Consider the following 21,042-nt stretch of genomic DNA (forward strand, 5'->3'; position numbering starts at 1 on the left):
TTTTTAATGCGAAAATATTAACTATCCCATGGAGTGGAGCCGGCGGCGTCTGTAACCGCGAAAGGCGAAAGAAATACCCATACTCCCATTGGCTGAGCGAAACGGCTCCTAGATAGCCATTGGCGGACGCTTCACGAGAGCGCGCGCTCGGCCGCCGCTCTCGTTACAGGCGTAGCCGGAGAGAGAGAGAGAGAGAGGTGGGGGGGGGGGGGGTGCTGCAGATGCTTCTACTCCTCTCGACGCCGAGGAACATGGCGGCGCCTGAGGCACCTATATCGTAGGCGGCCGCAACCTCGGCAGTAGCGAAACGTGGCCGTCCACGCCACTACAACGCAAACGAACTAAGGGAGCGGAAGAACGACATTCATGCTTTCGCATTCACAACTCATAACACATAAATCCTCGGATGTGTTTTTTTTTTTAATGAATATTTGGCACGATGTAACTACCGTAAGTCATATACCTCATGCTTCTGTACAGTATGTGAGATGACTGACTCTAGTACACTGCAGCTCTATAGTACACTGTAGAGCAACTCTAGTAACCAGCTCTAGTGCACTCTGGTGTAGCTTTAGTAAAGTGTTTTGTAGCTCTGGCAGACCATAGTGCAGTCGCGTGAACGCTGACGGCCCACATTGGACGGGCACATCACTTCTGGATTAAAACAGGTGAAAGAAACGATCAGAAGTGTTTTTTTTTTTTCTCGCAAAAAGATGGAGTGCGTTTCCCCGACGTGCTTGGGGCGGGTCGCGGATCTAGTAGATGGAATGAAGATACTGGCGTCAGTCGGGTTTGAAAGCCCGGCGATTTTTCAAAACCCCTCGTACTCAGAGGAATCAGCCAATCAGCGTTGATCACATGGCGTTTTCACCAGTCAATCAACGTGGGGTTTTGCTGTTGATTTTTTTTACTTCACTAAATCTGGCCGACTCCCCCCCCCCCCGCCCCCCCAATCCCCTTCTTGACGAGCCAAAGAACGTTTCACGTAATAAACAACAGCCCTCGCACGTATACAGGAGCGTCTTAGAGTAATTAATCTAGAGGGTGTTTTAACACAAACTTTCTAAGAATCCTATCAATAGGGTGGTTAAAAAACAAACAAACCCGTCTCAAAAAAAAAAAAAAAAACTGCCAGCCACGGCGGACGTCAGGGATTCTAAAGAGAAAAAAAAGTACTAATTTGCTGAATGATTATATGAAATTTGCTAAATATCTATTTAATTCGTGAAAATAAGTATATGGTTGAAGTAATAAATTTGCTGAGCGTCGTCAGATACCCCTAAATCAGTCAATTTTAGAACGACTTAAAACATGTATGAAACGCGGAAGGGGGCTAAAGTTTTCACTCGTGCAGCAAGCACGCGGTGCGAAAACACGAATAAGAGTATCCTCCGCGTTTTCGCATCACCAGCCTTGTGCCTGCTGCACGGATGGAAACTCAGTGCACCCCCTCGTTCACACGTGCTTTAAGCCTTCCTAACAAAGACTTATATCGGGGTTTACGATGACACTCAGCAAGTTCTGTAATTAAAATCATATGTATATTTCTACTAACTATAAAGTTAATTACTAACTTTTAGTCAGTCATTTAGTTACTCAGTGTGTGTTTTTGCGATCCCTAACGGCCACCGTATACTGAAAGTTTGTTTCCGAAAAGAGTTTCTTTTTTCCTGAATCACCAAACACCTGGCACGTATCCACGGTGTTTACTATATCACAAAACACAAGATGCTTGGTCTCGCCTACTAGTGCCCGGAGAGGACGTTCATGAGCGTGGTCTTGCCGGCCCCGGAGGGTCCCATGATGGCCGTCAGGGTGCCCGGAGCCGCCCTTCCGAACATGCGACTGATCAGCTCCCGCCGGCCTGGAAGAGAAGGCGCGCCGCTTTAAATGAGCCCTGCTGACCTCTCGCGCCTCTTCTCTAACTGGATTTCAACGAAGCGGGCCCACTTTAACCGGGACTCAATTGTCCCCAAGGGCCATTGCAGACATGCGCATCGGCTCAATACCGCCACGGATCACCGTGAGCCCGTCGCACAGCGTCTGACAACGAGCACGACGCCAAGACGTACGCGGTGATGCCAAGACCTACGCGTGTGCCGCCTTGCGGTGATTTTCGTCTAGATTCTGCGCGCTTGCCGTTGAGGGGCGCGTCGGGCATCCACTAACGACGACGTCGTGCGTCGTGCGCAGGACTTGTCTTTTAGATAGTATTGGTTAGCGACGCTGCGTTAAGTAAGAGGCATATACAGTACGTATATATAATATATATAAAGAGAGAGACAGAGAGTTCGGCTGCTTATGGGGTTGGCCGGCCCGAACATGAAGGAGTGCCATTCGCTGAACGTAGGTCCGATTAAGGGACTGCAAACAGTGCCTGGGATTTGGCTAGTTGGTTTATCGTGTCGTCTTTATAGTCTCAGTTTGATTATTTGTATAATACTTCGCAGTATAGTTTAATCATTGTCCGCAATCACATGTTTTGGCTAACCAGAGACAGCGATTTTAATTACTTTCAGTTGATTTAAGTTTAGAGTACCCACTGGGGCTTTTTGTATAGGGGAGGGGGAGTTAATAAAAAAAATTGAAAGAAAAATTAAAACAGGGTAGAAGTCAGCTAGTCATTCCTAACATAGCAAATGCTTCTTCGATGCCGGAAGGTTTTTGAACGACGAAAATTATTTCTGGAAGAGAGTTTAATTCTTCGATTAAAATGAAACTCTCTTTCATTTAAGAGGTACTGCCTTACCAGTAAGAGCGAGAAAACTCCGAGAACCAAAATATATTATTCCATTTTCACGTCTCCGAAGTTAGAGCCGAGAACTCTCGGTGAGTGAAGAGGCGGCTCCGCACACGAGTTGGGGTCACGAACGTTAGGTGAATATTATCCGGGCTGCTCGCCAAGACAAGTCAAATCAGATCATCGTGATTTTTTTTTTAATTTTTGTAAATTTGTGTTTTGTAGTTTGGGTCGTGGAATCGAATAATTGAATATTTGTATTTCCCTTCGCGTGCCCTATAATCGCGGAGAGATCATATTGCCACGCGCGTTGCCGAGCGAGCGCGTGCGTGGCCGAAGGGAAATAAAGCTAGAAAAAAAAAGTTGTCGAAGGGTTACCGTACTGGAATGTGAAGGCCTGGGAAGGCCTAGGTTCGATTCCAGTTAGCGGAATGTCATTTCATTTATTCTTTCAACTTCGCGCTCTCGTAGGTTCAAGAACATACTCGTCTGATCGAGTTCCGAATGTTCCACGCGCCGAAAGGTCTACGCCGAATAGCCGGGACTCCAAGGCATGGCGAGTGGAGTCAGTCTCGCCTCAGCGTTCGAACCTGCTGTTACGCCGACTTCGACGCTCGCGACGCGCTGTTGTTATCGTCTATTCCCTTTTTGTTTAGGGCGCAAGTTCGCCACATTAAACGTTTATTTTTTCCTGTTTGATTATTGTACTTTTGGACCCCACCCGTGACAATATGACGCGTTGGTGGCAGCGACTTCACTGCAATGGCATCAGCCCTGCATATCCTATTGGCCACTCTATTTTTTATAGGGCTCTGCGTCCAATGCAACTGCAACAGCAGCGACCTAGTGTTGCCGTAACAATCACGTGACGCTCCCAGCACATTACAGCCGAAACTGTACATAGACCCACGGAAAGGACAAGCGCTCCAACAAACGTGTCTGTAAACCGCTCACAGCGCCTCTTTTCCCAACCGGCAGGTTTACTCAATTTCAGTATAGCTAATCTTGCAGTTGCCTCATCCCGTTTTCCCTACTTCTGTTTGAACTGCCTTTTTTTATAATTGCTTTAATTGAACCTTGTTAATGTAAATGCCGCAAGCGGTTTTAAGAAATTCTGGGTGAAACCTTATATAACAAAATAAATAATTCGACACCGCATTTTACGTTTAATTTAATAGATACTACCTAGCAAGGTTACTTGTCAGTGCGTGCATCGAACATAATAACAGTTTGTTTCAATAGCAAAAGTCCCCGCCGTTACGGTAAGGACGGAAAAAAAGAAAATAAAAACTGCTTCACGAGTTTTTGGTTTTTGTACGTTCTGCAGCCGAACCAGGAAAGCAGAGTATACAGGTTGTTCGTCGGTAAACAAAAACCAACATGGCCAAACGTTCGGGGCGAGTATGTTGGTTCGGGTTGACTCACAATGAGTAGCGCGTACTTTAAAAGTCTCATCGCCGAGGACTAACTGAGGTGCCTCCCAAAATTGACTTATACGGGATTGACATGTCTTTCGAATGCCTTGGTTGAAAAGAAAGAGCACTTGTACCTCATACAAATGACAAATCTGCCAAAGATTTCGTGTGTGCATCTTCATTACTACCTGTTCGACTCCCCTGGCCCATATACCTGACAGAACTTAAAACCTGGAAATTCCGTAAACTCGTTCAACTACTTTGTGAAAGGCAAAGAATAGGCGACGGGCGCCGAAGATACTCGCCGAGCTTCCCCGTAGGGGTCACCGAGCCGCGTCTTGGTTTTAGCAGACAGTCTAACGAAAGTCTTTATTACGCTTCTTTAGCCCAACGCGTGTCTATGTAATGCACAATTTTCTATTGTCAGCGACAGGTCAAGAACGAAGTGGAAGCTCCTCCACCCCTTTCCACTTCAGCGGAGCGAACGGTGGAGAGGAGGTCGCCTCCTCTCCACCGTTCACTCTACTAAAGTGGAAAGAGGCGGGAGGGGCTTCCACCGCTGGAGAGGAGGTCGCCTCCTCTCCAGCGTTCGCTCTACTAAAATGGAAAGAGGTGGGAGGGGCTTCTACTTCGCTCTTGACCTGTCACTGACTATAGTTTTTTTACTCTCTCGTTTTAGTATTCAAGATTTCTATCCCTGAACGCAGTGTGCATCGCATTTGTACGAGCCGTAATGGCACGTCGTTGTACAGGGATGATCGGTCGAGCCGCCACGGTGCCGGCGCCGCATTTGCGTTGCGCCAATTGTCGGCGCCACATCGAAGTACATCAAGACCGGTTATGACAAAGTCAACGGGAATCAGAAATCACTTCGCTATACCCGCTATTTCGTTATAACCGCCTTCGGTTATAACGAAGTGCGCAAGCGAAATCGAGATCGCTTTGCTGTTGCCGCTATTTCGTCATAACCGACTTCGTTTTAACCGGTTTCAACAGTATAGGCTAGCACCGCAGAAGGGTTTGGATTTGGTCTAGTTGGTTGAACATGTTTAGGGGTAAAAAACGCTAAAAACGACGGACGAGTAGGAGAGACACACACCGCAGAGCGCTACTTGCAACTGGTTTAATGTTGGAAAAACATACGTACCGCGTAACCAACAAGACACACATCCGATTAATTTCCAACCGCCGCTTTTCACACTTTGTACTTTTACACCGTGCATGATTTTAAAAACGATATCCAGCATGCGCGGTGTAAGTGTACGAAATGTAATAAGCGGCGGTTGGAAATGAATCGGATGTGTGTCTTGTTGGTTTCGCGGTACGTGTGTATTAAGAACAAAATAAATTAAAGGAGAAATGAAATACGCCTTACTTTGTATTACTTTTATGAAAGAGGCTCGCATCGATAGCGTTGCAATGTCAGTTTGTACAGTTTGTTTGTTTTACGAAATAATGCGTGGGATTTCTTGATTAAATACGAATTAATATTAGATTTTTAGTGAAACATGTCCAGTCGGACGCTAAGACAACGGGGGTATTTGGGTCACTGGACAATGCCGATCTCTCACTCCGAAAAACAACAACAGAAGAGAGCAAAGTTTCAAAGGGACAGTTTATACGATAGAGAACACCGTCAAAACATTCAACAGCATTGTTCATGAAAGACAATCTACGTGCGCTACGCGCACGTCACATTTACAAAAGCCAAGTGAGGTATTTTTTTTTTCTCTTTCTTATATTTGACATAGTAGCCACAGTCGATAGTATTGAGTTACGAAAGAACAGAAAGCTCACCTTTTTTTACAGGCACTGAATATGTGAGGTTTTTCCACTCGAGGGAAACTGCGTTGCATCTGCCGGTCTCCAGAAGAAACTCGACCGGCTTGCCGTTGGGGGTTCCCGCACCGACGCAACCGTTGCCGCCATTTTGAATGATCGTGTTCATACCACTTTCACTGTGAGAATCGGAAAATGGCGACACATGGAGAACAAGAGAGCTTTCTGCAAATGAAAGAAGGGGAGGTAATCGGCGGTGAGATTATGCGTAAGTAGGGTTTCTCTTCGCTTGCCGTAAAAACGACTATTGTTATACGGGTAGAAACTGGGGGAAAGAAGGAAAGCAGAGCGCGTGGGGGCGTCCGAACACCGAGCTCTGGGGCCCCAATCTGGAGACTTGGCGAAAAAAACAAATCGGCGGGAAATCCGGATGCTATGATTGGTCGGCACCAAGGTCAACTGTGGAGTTGGCCAATCACGGCCGCCGGATTTCTTGCCGACATTTTCGCCAAGAAAACAAAATTATCGCCGTCGAATAAAAGTCTTTGGGATAAATATTCAAATCATGCAAAGGTATATAAAAATGCAATCGCACAGGCAAGATTAAAGCTTTTTGAACATGGCTTGAAAAATATTCTTACAAGCAACCGGAAAAAGTTTTGAAAAAATATAAACCCTACACGTACGACCTCTTGGGCGTTCGTTGGTGACGACGGTGTGAAATTTGAAGATGAAAAAAATGAAAGCCGTTTACAACTCCCTGTAACGCCGAGTTTAAGCGCAGCTCTTGAGGAGGTGGAGGGAAGGGTAGGGGGGGGGATCAGTTGACCTCGGAAGGGGGAAGGGGGGTCACGTGACCTCAAGGGTCACGTGACCTGGGAGATCACATGACCTCGGGGTGAGGGGTCACGTGACCTGGGGGGTCACGTGAGGATGACGTCATAAGTGATGATGACGTCATCAGTGACGTCACTGATGACGTCATCGGCATCGTCATCATCACTGATGACGTCATCGTCACGTGACCCCCCCCCCCCCCTAGGTCCTCCCGAAGGAGCCCGAGGTCCTCCCGAGGTCCTCCCTAAGGAGCCCGAGGTCCTCCCGAGGTCCTCCCGAAGGAACCCGAGGTCCTTCCGAGGTCCTCCCGAAGGAACCCGAGGTCCTTCCGAGGTCCTCCCGAAGAAACCCGAGGTGCTTCCGAGGTCCTCCCGAAGGAACCCGAGGTCCTGGGGGGGTCACGTGACGATGACGTCATCAGTGATGATGACGATGCCGATGCGGATGCCGATGAAGTCATTGGCATCCGCATCGCCATCGTCATCGCCTGCTGACGTCATCAGTGACGTCACTGATGACGTCATCGGCATCCGCATCGTCATCGTCACTGATGACGTCATCGTCCCGTGACCCCCCCCCCCCCCCCCGCCCTAGGTCCTCCCGAAGGAACCCGAGGTCTTCCCGAGGTCCTCCCGAAGGAGCCCGAAGTCCTCCCGAGGCCCTCCCGAAGGAACCCGAGGTCCTTCCGAGGTCCTCATGAAGGAACCCGAGGTCCTCCCGAAGGACCTCGGGTTCCTTCGGGAGGACCTCGGGAGGACGTCGGGTTCCTTCGGGAAAATTTACCCATAATGCACCGCGCGGTTACGCCGACGGCGACGGCGACGCCGACGCCGCTCAAGCCGGAAACGGGCGCCTAAGAGCTGCGCTCTAAAAAGCGCACAAAAGCTTAGCGCATTTTTAGTTCAGTGTTCACACAAGGAGATCTTGATTATATCCCTAACCTGAACACGTTATACGATGTGCCAATGTACCTAATTGATATTTCATATCCGGGCATCGTGAAAGCAATATAAAATCTAAAAATTTCTTCTAGAGCTGGTGAGGACCTGATAAACTCAATGATTTGGAAAAAATACAAAGAAAACACTAGCGTTTTACTCGTATAAAATATTTCAACAATCATTAAATTCGGGAAATCTACCATACGACTGGAATGAAGGATCAATACTTCCCATTTGCAAAACCGTGGACCAAAACCATGCAGCCAACCGTGTCGCCCCATACCAATCACCAGTACTGCTTACAAGCTTCTCGAGCACATCATATATTCGAACGTAATCAACTACTTGGAATCTAATAACTTGCAATGTTCGAACCAGCATGGGTTCCGCAAAATGTTTCGAACCGGTACAGGTTCCGCAAAATGTTTTTCTGTGAAACCCAGCTGTTACACTTTACACATGACATTTTTCTTCTAACCTACATAACAAACTCCAAACGGACTAAAATGCAATTAAATGCAAATGTGCAAGCGAGCTGGACAAGAATGATGAAAATAATCCCTGGAGAAGGGGAACAAGAGGGACAAAGCTGTGTTTGGAGATTTCTGTTCGCCCTTTGTCCCTCTTGTTCCCCTTCTCCAGGGATTATTTTCATCATCTCCAAACTGACGCCGCATTCATCTATTTTGTGAAAAGCATTTGATAGGGTACGTTATCAACGCCTCATGAAAAAAGCTATCTTCAATTGAACTCCCTCCAAACATAATAGACTGGATCAGAGAGTTCCTTACAGATCGCTTACATTATACAGTCATCAATAACAAAATGTCATGCAGGTCCTGTGCCACTTCAGGCGTCCCACAGCAGGAACCCTACTAGGCCCATTACTCTTAGCATTCATCAATGAGTTAACAATGCTTTTATCATCAACCGTGCATGTTTTCACAGACGACAGCGTCATTTACAAAGCCATCAGAACACAAGATGACCATAAAACACTTCAAAATGACCCTAATATAATTGAACAGTGGTGTAACAATTGGCAGATGAGCTTAAACATGGAAAAGTGTAAGTTACAAACATTTACTCCTCGTACCACGTCGTATCACTTTTCTTACCAACGAGATATCAATAACATTGGTCACGGCACATTATACAAGTACCTAGGACTCCACCTCACTAGCGATCTCACGTGGAATAACCATAACGAAGTTGTCCTGAAAGCTAGCCGCACGCTTGGATACCTAAAACGTAACATCAGACTTTGTTCACCCGAAATAAAAAAACTAGCTTACACAACTCTGGTTCGGTGCCAACTAATTCAAATCAGAACACTAAGGTACATTTACTCCGACTACCCTTCCTATACCAGTATCACTTGACTTCGTTTTCGGGCTGGTTTCCAAACTCTTTCTTTTCGTCGTAGGCACTGCCGGCTTTTCATCCTTCATGAAATATATCATCACAATCCGCAGATGAAAATGGCCCTTCTCAGCGCCCCTGATCGAGTTTACGCTAAGGTTGACAATGTGCGTAAAATCAAATGAATCCACACTTTATCTTTGTTTTTCGTAAATCCCATGCTACCCTTGCTATTGACGATTAGAATTCATTACTAAACGACATTGTAATAGAAATTAACACCTCTTGAACTTCTCAGTGTTTTCTCGGATCAAATGAGCTAGGTATAATTTTGTATCATGATTTGTTAAGTTGTTATTGCCATTTAACATTTGTACCTTGCTCTTTATTCTTGTTTTCTTGTGTTTTAGAGCGCAGCTCTTAGGGGCCCGTTCCCGGCTTGAGCGGCGTCGGCGTCGCCGTCGCCGTTGGCGTCGCCGTCGGCGTAACCAAGGTCATCTCAAGGTCACGTGACCCCTCCAGGTCACGTGACCCCTCCCAAGGTCATCTCAAGGTCACGTGACCCCACGTGACCCCCTGAAGGTCACGTGACCTTGGGGGTCACGTGACCCCTCGAGGTCACGTGACTCCTCCCAAGGTCATCTCAAGGTCACGTGACCCCAAGATGACCCCACGTGACCCTTTGAAGGTCACGTGACCACCAAGTCACGTGACCCCTCTGAGGTCACGTGACCCCAAGGTGACCCCCCAGGTCACGTGACCCCTCTGAGGTCACGTGACCCCCAAGGTCACGTGACCCCCTGAGGTCACGTGGGGGTCACCTTGGGGTCACCTGACCTTGAGGTGACCCCCCCGTGACACCCAAGGTCACGTGACCCCCAGGTCACGCCTCCCCGAGGTCACGTGACCCGCCCCCCGGAGCATATTAAAGAATGAGGGGAGGAGGAGGAGAAGGAGGAGGGGTCTACCCTCCCCTCAGCACCCTTCCCCCCTTCTCCTCAAGAGCTGCGCTCCAATTCGGCGTTACAGGGATTTGTAAACGGCTTTCACTTTTTTTCTTCTTGCGTTTAAACAGTGCATTCTTAGCGTCCCTTGTTTAATAATTGGAAACGGGTTTTCAAGGTAAATATATGAAATAAATGAAATGAAAACTGTCCAGATTAGGGCCCCTGGTTGGAATGATTAGTGGATGGATGCAAAATAGCCACCATTATCTCTACTGACGGTTCGAAAGCGAGCGCCGGACGTCGGGGTTTCGGCACGCCCCGCGTTTGTTGAGCTGCCAGTGGCTATAAGACTATAATCATAGCCTCCTTTGTACTCACAAAGCCTGGCAGATCGACGACGGAGCCGTAGAGTGCCCAGTCGCAGATTTGGAGCGCGAGGGTCTGGTGGCACAGAGCACCAAAAAGCCATTTCTCGGGAAACCTGGACGTCAGCGCGCAGCCTTTGCAGCGGCGAGGACCCGAAACACAATTGTTCGCTCGGGAGAAGTGCGTTTCGGCGTCTCGCCGCAGCGGGGCGCCAATCACGTGGCTCTCCTCTCATCCGTTGTCTGCAGCTTCATCTTTTCCATTTCGGCGGCCGCTCCTCCTGGCGATCTGCCAGGCTTTGTCAGTATATAGGAGAATATGCTATAATTTTGCGTCTGTTACATTGTACAGAAGTCCTACAAGATCTACATTAACGTCAACGCCGGGCATGGTAACGGTGCCTTGTTCAGTCTATTCGTTCAAAAGACTGGAGTTATAAAAGTCTATGAAAGCTTTAGAAGCTCAGGCCGTGTTGCATTATGTTCACGTTCGTTGCTTCGTTAACATTTCCCAGGCTTTCTTCTCAGCTAATGCCGTAAGATTATTGGTTACATGCAATAATTGATTGTCATAAATTGTAAGTTTCGTAAATTGTCAGTGACTATATCAAACGTATTGATTTACCTTTACATGTTTTGTTTACACCGCTGTTTTCTTTTTCCTACGATGCTTCTAGCTATCTCGTGTGGCAAAGTAGCGCCCTTACACAAGCACATATTGCTGTCAATTCCTAACGCAGCATCCGCGTATCATGCATGCCGAATAGTGTGCACAATAAACGCCAATATGAAGAAAACGAATGCATAATCTGTAACTATTTATATACATACACTGCACCGCATAACAATAGTTACGCATATCGCGGCGTAGCGGTGGTATTATCCGTGGAGCTTCTATTTCGCGGTCATGGCATCCTATTGTGTATCGCTGTAACACGGTAATTAGTGTTGGGCATAAAACATTACGTAAGCGGCGTGCCATGCACGCGTACTATCGATCAGGGCCAAGTTGTAATTATAGCCTCCTGCATGATCCAGTGCTCCTAGTCACAGTAAAGGTCTCGATGTAGTTTCCGCCCTTGGGACGAGTGGAAAGAGTATTTGAATTATTTAATAAGGGAAGATAATTAAACAATACTGCGCCGCTGACACCGCATCTGTGAAATCTGAAATAGACCTCGCTCCGCTGTCGACATTAGCAAGCGCGGCTCAGATAGCCGGCGCAGTTACCGCCGAACCGTTTTGCAGCTAACCGGTAACCGAGACATGGGATTGAGGTTTGGTTCCGGCTCGGTTTAGATATCAAACGTTTGGTAAGGGTATTGATTTTGTATTGGTTGGGTCAAAGATAACGGTTTTGATACGGTCTTTGATTCAGATTGAGGTTCTGTTCTACAGTCTGATTATAAGTGTGCTATATCTCAGGTACTACTGATCAGGTGTACTGAAGGTAGGAGTCATAATGAGTTTTCTTATGTCAAATGTTTCATTATTTTTTTTAGACTGTCGGTATATTTTCTTGGGTCTATATTATTACTGCCTTTTTGACGAAATGAATGGGTCTAATTCACAAAAGTTGGCTTGGCTTTTAGGAATTGCTTTTTGGAATAAATTGTTTTTATCTTTACATTCACCCCTATTCTGCTTGAAGTTTCCTTGTAACCTAAAATTGTCACAATTTGTCTAAAAATACAGAAAAAGCTTCAATAGATACCACTGCTCTTGCGTTTTAATGTGGTAAATTCTGATTCGTTAATTTTACTAAATATTATTTTCAGTACTACAATAAATTTTGATTTAAATGTTAACTCTGTTATTAGTTCTTGATTTTTTTTATTTTTTTAAAAATTAGACAATGTGTTTGGGGCGAGAAAAAGAGTATTTACGTAAAATAAGCAGAAAAAAAAAAAAAAAAAAAAACCCACCCAGGTAATATATGCCCACCGCAAACGTGTGACGGGGCCTGTCCAACGCGAAAGTTTACATTTTCCTTTTGGATTTGCCACCGGTAATGGATGCGCGCTTTCATGAAAATCAGAATGACCTTGTCCCTGATGCTCGTATACGCATGCATCGCGGCATCTTTCGAGGCTCCAAGCGAGTCCATCTCTTACTGGTGTATCGTTTTCCAGGGCTTCTTTGTTTGATGATTTTGGCGAGAAATAAAAGGACGGGGTCGAGGAAGGAAAGGAAAGGGGTGGGGGAGAGCAATCAGCTTCGTCTTGCACTTTGAGGACGCGTTTATTCCTTCAAACGTTTCAATTGAGAGCCTTGAGGACTCGAGTCTGATGTAATGGTGAGCGTTTGGAAACGCGAGAGCGAAGAGAGCCATGACCGGGAGCCACGCGTTCCGCGCGGCTCTTGGCACGTCGCCGGGATGCCAAGGTTGAAAACTCACGCGTCATTTACTTCTTGGGCTGGGTGACGCCATACTCACCGCTTGTGTGTTTCTGTTGCCTCGCTGTTACCGCGGCGCTGTGCGATATGCTTTTCCTTGTTCGCAGTACTTTGTCGACGTCTTATCGAGGAAGGTGCAAGTTTTTGTAGTACAGGATTGTTTTGTTTCCAACACTCGGGAACAGGCCAACGAGCCAATGAACTAGCGTCAAAAGTGCAACGTACGTCACTGCGCTCATCAAGTTATTCTGTTGGTGTGTTTTTTCTTCTACTCCAACCAAAAGCATAAAGGGTGCCGTGTCGTTGCGGTTTTAGTCTGACATTGTGCGGAGATTCCACAGCTGGCAACAGAGGGTGTTATTTCGAAACGGGCGCATTGTAGTATAGCTGGATCGCGGATCGGAAGCCCGTCGGTGACACCACCGGCGACCATTGCTTGACACCAGGCAATACATGGGAGTCTATGGGAGAAAGGCGTGAAAATAAGAAGATTGCAGCTTGTGGGCGGTGCTGGAAGACAAGAAGAATCTTATGATGTGCTGCGATTATTATATCGGACGTTTGGAGATCGAATCGGTTTTTGCACGAGCGTCAGAACGCCGATTCCACAAATTTGCCGGAGCACCACCGACTGTGCCGGCATTACTTGCCTCAGTTGCTATATAAATGACACGTTCAACAAATAAATGACACGCTCCGAGCTTCAGTTCGTCACAGACGCCATCACTGTAGATCAAGGTAAAAACTTGCGCCAGAAGTACTCTGTACAAACGCTTGAGGCGATGCGAATGTCCCCAGTAAAGGCCTTACATTGCAAAATCGTCTGCTAAGCTCCGATAACTTCGAGATCAGGAACGACACCCCATTGACTCTCGAAAACCCTTCTCTCATTGAACTGTATCACAGTTTACGCCCAACAATGTCGCAACCCTAACACCTTAACCGGTAAACATTTATTAAGTTTTTTTTTTCTATTCTAACGCTTTTGATATTTGCCCCCAGAATACTAATCGTCATTCCCGGAAAACACGATAAAAGTTTCATCGTCGACATCAACCTACGAACTAAGGTAAGAAATTACAGTTTTCCCAAATTCTCCCATACATTAGCTGGTGTCAAGCGATGGCCGCCGGTGGCGCCACTCAACACCAGGGGCCCTAAACTCGTAAAACACAAAGTTGGAGCTGAAAGTTCGCGGAGCGCGCCTATTGGACGTCGGCGAAAAAAGCGCAAAGTCATCGTCGTGATAGACCAATCGGTGCGATCCGTCAACTTCGGCCCCAACTTTGTGTTTGACGAGTTAAGGCGCTCAGCAAGACAAGCCTCCGATCCGCGATCCAGCCTTCTATACAATAGTGATCAGGGCTCAGAGTCTTATAAGAAAATAAAAGAGCTACACGTTTTTGAAGAAGAGTTTTTTTTTTTTTTTTAACACTCAGCGACTTGCATATAAATACACAGTTCTTTATTTCAGTCACCTGCTAATTTTTCGTTAAAACAGAAAAAGAAAAGGCGCGAGATGAGGCTTATTTTCAGGTATACGAAAACGCAAACTCAGCGGTATTAGCTGTTTGGAAACAGCGCTGACTGGGCATTACATTAGTGATAGGCACTCATGCAGCACGGCACCACTGTTACGTTCAAGTGAGCGCTGCATCGGCGCTCTTTCTATAGTATAGTGTTGACGATGTACTACGGTGTGATGCGGTCTTAAGAGTCACTCACCTTCCGAAGCGCTTTCGCAGTCTGGCGGTACCGCGACGCAGCCGGGGGAGGTTCCAAGCCGTTCCTGGCACAGTGCCGACATGTGGAGTTTAAAATGTCAGCCGCGTCGAAGTGTGTATGTTGCGTGTGTGTGTAACGGGGGGAAGGAAATGGAAAGTCTGCGCCGTCGCGATGCCCCGCGTCACGGGGCTGGAACGCTCTCCCTCTTCATTTTTCGCTCCAGCGGATCTGAAAGCAGAAACGAGCATTGACAGAACTCAATTTTTGCCTGTTTGACCTGCTGCAGTATACTGCTCCGTTGAGCAAGCGAGGCCGTTCGCTGAACACACACACGGAGAGCCCCCCGCGCTGTTGCCCTTGTTTGCCGCGCACGAGGTCTCTCGACGTTTTTTCGCAGGAAGTTCCGCGTCCGGGACGCTGCTTTTGTGACGGATTGGATCTCGAGTAAACGCCTGCGCCGCCCCCTTTGCTTGTTCGTAGTTGGTCCCGTTTCCCGTGAAAGTCTCCCCAACGACATCAGAGTGATGGTGTGTGCGAGAGAACGCGATATTGTTTAATCAGGAACGCGAATTTCGGTGGATGGAGACGAACTGAAAGGACAGTGTTTCGTAGGAACTTGATAATAATAAATACGTATGTCGAGAAAACTCGGATATTTTGGAGCCGCACGATGGCCTAAGGTAATTCTCGGGCGCCTAAGATCGCGAATGATTTTTCTCCTTTTTTTAAACAGTTCAAGCTTAAAGCGCGAGACACATCCGTGTCAAAACTGTCGGAACCGACGTGCAAACCGCCGGAACGACGTTCGGAGGCGAGGGTTTCCTCGCACCGGAGCGTCGGAAGGGGGCTCCGTCCGGCGCCGGCATGCGACCAACTTGCTAGATATTCGCCGCACTACTGTCCGATTTTCGGAGGGCAGCAGCCAATGGCAGCACGGATGGCGCGAAGGTTATGTTGTCGCGTGACTTTCGGACCGATCGGGCGAGGAGGCGCTACGTGGCTCGGGGAAGCGGATGCGGCAGTGCGCGCTGCGTCACGCGACGCGAGTTGTTGTTGTCAGGCCCGCTTCAGACGGAGCAATTTCCCCCAGCAACTTGACGTTGCAACACCAGCAACACGGGCCGTCTGCGTTCACACGCAGCAACCGAATTGCTACGACTTGCTATCATCATCATTCACTTTGAATTTTTTTCCACTATTTAGACGCCCAGCTACGCGCTAAAAACATGTTTTTATATCTTCGAATGGCGTTGAGAATACTAACTCATCTTTCTGAAAAGGTTTATTTCCAAAAACGATTGATTTCAAACCAGAACCAAGTCTTTAGCTGTCATCACCAGCACCACAAGGGCGTCACGTGAAAATATCGCGTCCCTGATTGGCTGCTGCCGCTTCAAACGGCTCCGAGTTGTTCGAGTTGCTCGTCCGTTTCGAGCCGGACCCGATCTCAGCAATCCGTGTCGATCTAGGGAAAGCTAAGGAACAACCCGCCAGCACCCTCAAAATTGCTGGAAAAGTTGCACTGTCTGAAGCGGGCCTCAAGGAAATGAACGCCACCGGGGAGTTTTTCCGCGCGCACAAAACAAGCTGCTGATTTCGCGCGCCATAGCAAGCCGGCCTTCTGGGACCGATCGAGGCCGTCGAAATCCGAATATACTCCGTTTCATCTTCGGATGGACAGCAGCGGACACTACGAGCCATTCCAATGTCGTGTGAGTGTTATGTGAGCTTCGGAAGAGACGCAGCAATGCGCGCGGTACGTGGTTTGTACGCAGTGCTCGCTTCGCTGGGATGGCTCCTAAGGTCCGCTGTGGTCTATCGCGAATAAGGGATGTTGAGCTGAAAAGTAAACACGCACACATTAATAGAATGTAATAAAAATATTCTGTTTGTTTCAAAAGTCAGGAAAACCAAGGGCGAGGGGAGTATTTTAAGTATCTAGGCTAGGTGGCGCGCGCTAGCCCCCGTTATAAATACATTCATTAGCATCCATCCATCAATTCGGTAGAGGGTTACCCAAAACTGGGCGGGGCTGAACGGACTGACGCCACGACGCGTCGGAAGCCATGTGTCTCGAACCGTCTTGTGCGGCAATTCGGAGCAGCCATCTTTCCGACAGTTCGCACGCCGGATTGGACAGTTTTGACGCGCATGTGTTTCGCGCTTTTGGGTTACATCAATTTTCTAACAGAAGACTTAAAACACTAAATATTTGGAAGGTGTATACAGTCGAAGGACAGTAAATTCCAGTCCTTGATCGTCGCGCGCGCGCAAAAAAAAAAAAAGAATATTTATACGTGTTTTTTTTCTAGCATATGATCTTAAATTTTTCGATTCATTCGGACTTCCTAAATCAACCGCAGTGCACACTTTGGGTGACAAAACATATAAGTTTTTGTCCAAGCCGGACACGTAATTAGCAATTTTTTTTAGAAAAAGATAATTAAACCTAACAACTCTTTTTTAGGCTCGACCCCTCATTTTTGTATCCTGAAATACAAAAAAGACACTTAAAAATCATGAGCTTTGTTTGTATGTATATTTGTAAACTATTTAAATATTTTTAAATTTTTTTTTACATATAAATTTTTTTACGATGGACGCAATTTTTTTTCACATGAAGGCACCCTAGGTACGTTCCACACAGCAGGTTAAAGGGGTATTGAAAAGATATCAAGGTGGAATGCTCATGACTTTGCAGAGGCGAACTGGTCCGTCTGGCGCAAGTATACTCGTATCGACGGCCACTAATTCAGAAGGTTCTTGGTCGCAGTGAAATTGCGAGGATAAAAGGGGACTATTTCTTGCAAGTCTTGCCTTCGCGAAGCTTGATGACGTAATTGTGGGATTGAAATTACCCGCCTGACGATGTTCGAGCGCGTCTCATGGATTGGACACGAGAACTGCGTGAGCACTCGACCTCGGCTCTTAAGAATCAAGGCCTCGTCGGACACTCGGGTAGTGGCCTGTGTCCAACAACAGCGGCGGTGAGAATAGCCGAACTCTAACAACACCTGGACCTCAGTACGCGTTTTCTACTTTTCCGACCCCAGAGCGTGGCTATGATTAACGTTGGTGGCATAGGTTAGGCACTCTAGGCCACGTGGCCGCTTGTTCTGGCTGCGAGCTCAATGGATGATTGATGCTCATTTTTCACAAATGTTTGGTCGACTGCCATTACCTAGAAAAGAACTAAGGCAAGTATATTTGCTTATTAACGTTAGGGAGTGATTCAACACGCCGGGCAATCGAAGTTAAATGGGCCTTTTCTTCACCGTTTTGAGTGGGGCGGCGCCAGTTTACCGACTCTAATTCCATGTATTTATTATCGGGGAATTTTAAAAATTTGGAAGCCGTCGGGTTGCCCGACCGCCATTATTACTGGACTGTTGACTCGGATCGAGTGTCAGTTTTGTGGCATTCATGGCATCTCGTAAATGAAACTGCGATTTCGTGCCTTATTTTTTGCTCAGAAATTGAGTTCTTCCAGTTCATTTGTCGTTTTAGTAAAACTCGCAACATCGAGTGCACCTGTTGTTTTTCTTCATCGATAACTCCAAAAAACAAAGCTCCTGTCGACACAACTATAGCGTAGACGGTGCCAGTCGTGTTGTCGACATAGCGGGTGTTGTATCAACCGTTGGGCTAGTTGGCTAAACATAGCGAAACACAAAGAGCGCTAGGGCCAAGGACGAGTCGAAGAAGCGAACAGCGGAAGCGCTTGTCCTATCCACCCATTCGTTTCGCCCTTGTCCGTAGCTCTCTTTGTGGTTCTCCATGGTCACTCACTGACAGGACAAGAATCCCAGGGACTCCCCTTGAGATGTCCAGGCTCCAGCACACTCCCGAAGGCTTATATTGCGCTTTAGCTGCGTGTGCACGCTCGAACTTTGAGGGTTTCTTTTGTTACCCAAGGACTGCTTTGTCAAACCCACTCTACAGCACGCTGCCTTTGCGGTTACGGCGGGTTTGTCCGATAACTACCTTGATGTTGCGTCGAGGGGACACGAGCAACATCACAGTAAGCCTGGGAAATACGGGTTTGCTGAAAACGGAATGACCATTATTATTATTATTATTATTATTATTGACTTATATGCCGACACACGTTGCACTCAATAAAGTCCACTGTATTGGCGCTGCCGCAATAGGCAGATTCGCGGAAAAAGGAAGAATTACAAAAGGAAGATAACTCTGTGGAGCATGGCCATCCCCCGACGAGACTCCCCGCGGCCACTTTTTTGGGCCCGCTTACGTAGGAAATGGACACGTCCGGAGCGTCGGTAGTAGGAGGTTCGTTCCCGGAGGGGCGAACGTGTGCTAGTAGTAAGGATGTTCCCGAAGGGTGTGCCGGTTACTAGTCCCCCGAGGAGGACGAGGGAGAGCCGTCCACGAGGACAAGTGGTCCCGTCTTGCACCCGGGTCACGCGGTCCGGCATGGTGGCTCCCGTGGCCTGCCTCAGCAAGTATATTTTAGTCTAACGCAACATCCACCGTTGTTGCAAGTGAGGATCGGCGGGTATCAAGTGGAGCATAACCGTAATGCGTCCACATTGATTCTGTTCGACAACGTAGGGGGCGCACACAGTATAGGAGGCAAGTTTGAGTTAACATCTTTGTTATCAGACACTTTTAGTGGACCGTACGCAAGAGCTTTACCTACGCTAGCCGTTTAGCAGACTCCGGGTAAAAAGAAACAACAACCTAATAAATTTAAATAAATGAAACAATGCTTTTATGTGGGCACAAACTGAGGAAGAGGAGGAGACGAGAGTGCAAGGGGACGTCAGAATGCCGGGCTCTGGTTGGAATGCTGGTGGGTAGACGTAAAGCTAGCTGCCATTGCCTCTGCTGAACTCGTCGAACGCGTTCGAATACGATAGCCAAACAGCGGATGCTTGCGTTCCGCGTCATAACGCGTTTGACGAGTGCAGCGGAGACAAAGGCAGCTAGGTTTACGTCTGCAAACTAACATTCCAACCAGAGCTCGGCCTCTTGACCTCACCTCGCACTCTCGTATCGTCCTCCCCCTTAGTTTCTGCCAGCATATATTAGAAACATCTTAAGTACTACGCATGTCTCAGCTGTCCGGACAGCAAGTCGTCTGCTTCTTGCGGAGGAGCTGCGGTGACGTCAGAACGACGCCAAGCTCTGATTGGCTTTGATTGAAAGGATAGTGGGTAGACGTCAATGCTAGATGCCTTGAGTTTTCAGTCAGCGAATAAGAGCTCGACGTTCTGACATCATCGCCACCCCTGTGCAGGAAGCAGACAAACTTGCGCTCCGAATAAGAATGACTTGCGCCAGTCAGCACTTGTCTAATTTTAACTGAATTCAGCATTAGCGGTAAGTGTTGACCTGTCGATTACGTATATTTCTTTATTGCGTAATCGAAACAAATCAAGAAAACTCGAGAGCGAGCTTTTGTTTTCTCGTTTACGGCGTTCGCTCTCGCGGAAAAGGCATACACAGTGAAGTCTAGTGACCCCACAATGCAGCTGTTGAGCAGCCTGTCGTCTGCTCATTTGAACAAAGCCCCGGATGAGTTCCATCGAAAGCGCAAGTATACCGCCAAGGTACGTGTATAATGGGGCGCATGGCGGAGCGCGGTCGCAAATGGCGGAACGTTAACAGGCAGCCACGACGGGTCAATGGCCTAAGGGCAGTGTACAGTAGGTGCCCCCAACTCGGCTGCTATATACTTCATTTCACTTCAAGTACGACAGTAGCTGATGCAACGGTACGATGCAGCCAATCAAGCAACCTCAAAAAGTGCATTGTCACGGCGCTTATTTTTTGGCGCATTTGTAATCACCGGCCAAAGCAACCCGACACAAAAAAAAAAAAAAATCAAAAAGAAAACGACAGATTGCGGCACATCCAGTGTGAGTGATTAGCCTGGACTAATTTTACCAAAAAAAAAAAAAGAAAAAAAAAGAAGAAAGTCTTGCACATTGTTTATAGGCCTCACAGGATTCGGTTGTGGGTAGAAGAAGCGATGCTTTTGGCGTTTGAAACCTGTACATCTCCATGAGATAACACTTATCAAATCTAGGACGCACATACATATATCTTAATTCTCTACGCCTAGGGGAAAATTAGTAATGCTCCACAAAGAGCCGGAATTTTTTTTGATTATTACGCTTTTTGAAGCGAAAGCGAGTACAGCCGGTGACAGCAAAACGCACAAAGGCGACGAGCGACGTGACGATGCACTTTTGGCACTGTGCGATTGGCTCCATTGTGTCGCGGAGTTAGCTGCGGTCGGACTTGAAGTGAAACGGGGAGTATATCAGCAACGGTGGTGGACAAATGGGGGCACTTTTGGACGCGACGATTGGGTACGAGCGCTGCGTCACAGTTCGGCCGGGCAATCGGACGCTGGAGCTCGAGATGGGGTGTCCAATGATTTGGACCCGACCTTTGGCTGCTCGCACGCTCGGCCAAAGCACACAGAAAGGCAACGAGCTTGTGCTGCACTCTAAAAAACGCCCGTGCGTCTGCTTTCCCGCACAACACCGGGAGAGCCAATCA

General features: G+C 47.5%; 1 protein-coding gene across 3 annotated transcripts in view; it reads right to left on the reverse strand.

Moving 5' to 3' along the window:
• The window catches only part of LOC120846625 (ATP-binding cassette sub-family G member 1), a 56,470-nt gene that overhangs the window by 22,504 nt on the left and 12,924 nt on the right, over positions 1–21,042 (reverse strand). For 2 of the 3 annotated variants that reach the window (XM_040218463.2, XM_042291680.1), the window contains 2 exons: positions 14,509–14,736; positions 1,747–1,864 (listed from right to left, as the gene is read on the reverse strand). In XM_040218463.2, the coding sequence (XP_040074397.1) occupies positions 1,747–1,864; positions 14,509–14,590 (200 nt within the window). In that variant the 5' untranslated portion in view covers positions 14,591–14,736. Of the gene's footprint in view, positions 1–1,746; positions 1,865–5,952; positions 6,156–14,508; positions 14,737–21,042 lie in introns of those variants that run through there. The other variant, XM_040503875.2, reaches the window with a different exon arrangement.

This window comes from Ixodes scapularis, unplaced genomic scaffold, assembly GCF_016920785.2.
Source record: "Ixodes scapularis isolate PalLabHiFi unplaced genomic scaffold, ASM1692078v2 PGA_scaffold0__279_contigs__length_252992795, whole genome shotgun sequence".
NCBI classification, from domain to species: domain Eukaryota; kingdom Metazoa; phylum Arthropoda; class Arachnida; order Ixodida; family Ixodidae; genus Ixodes; species Ixodes scapularis.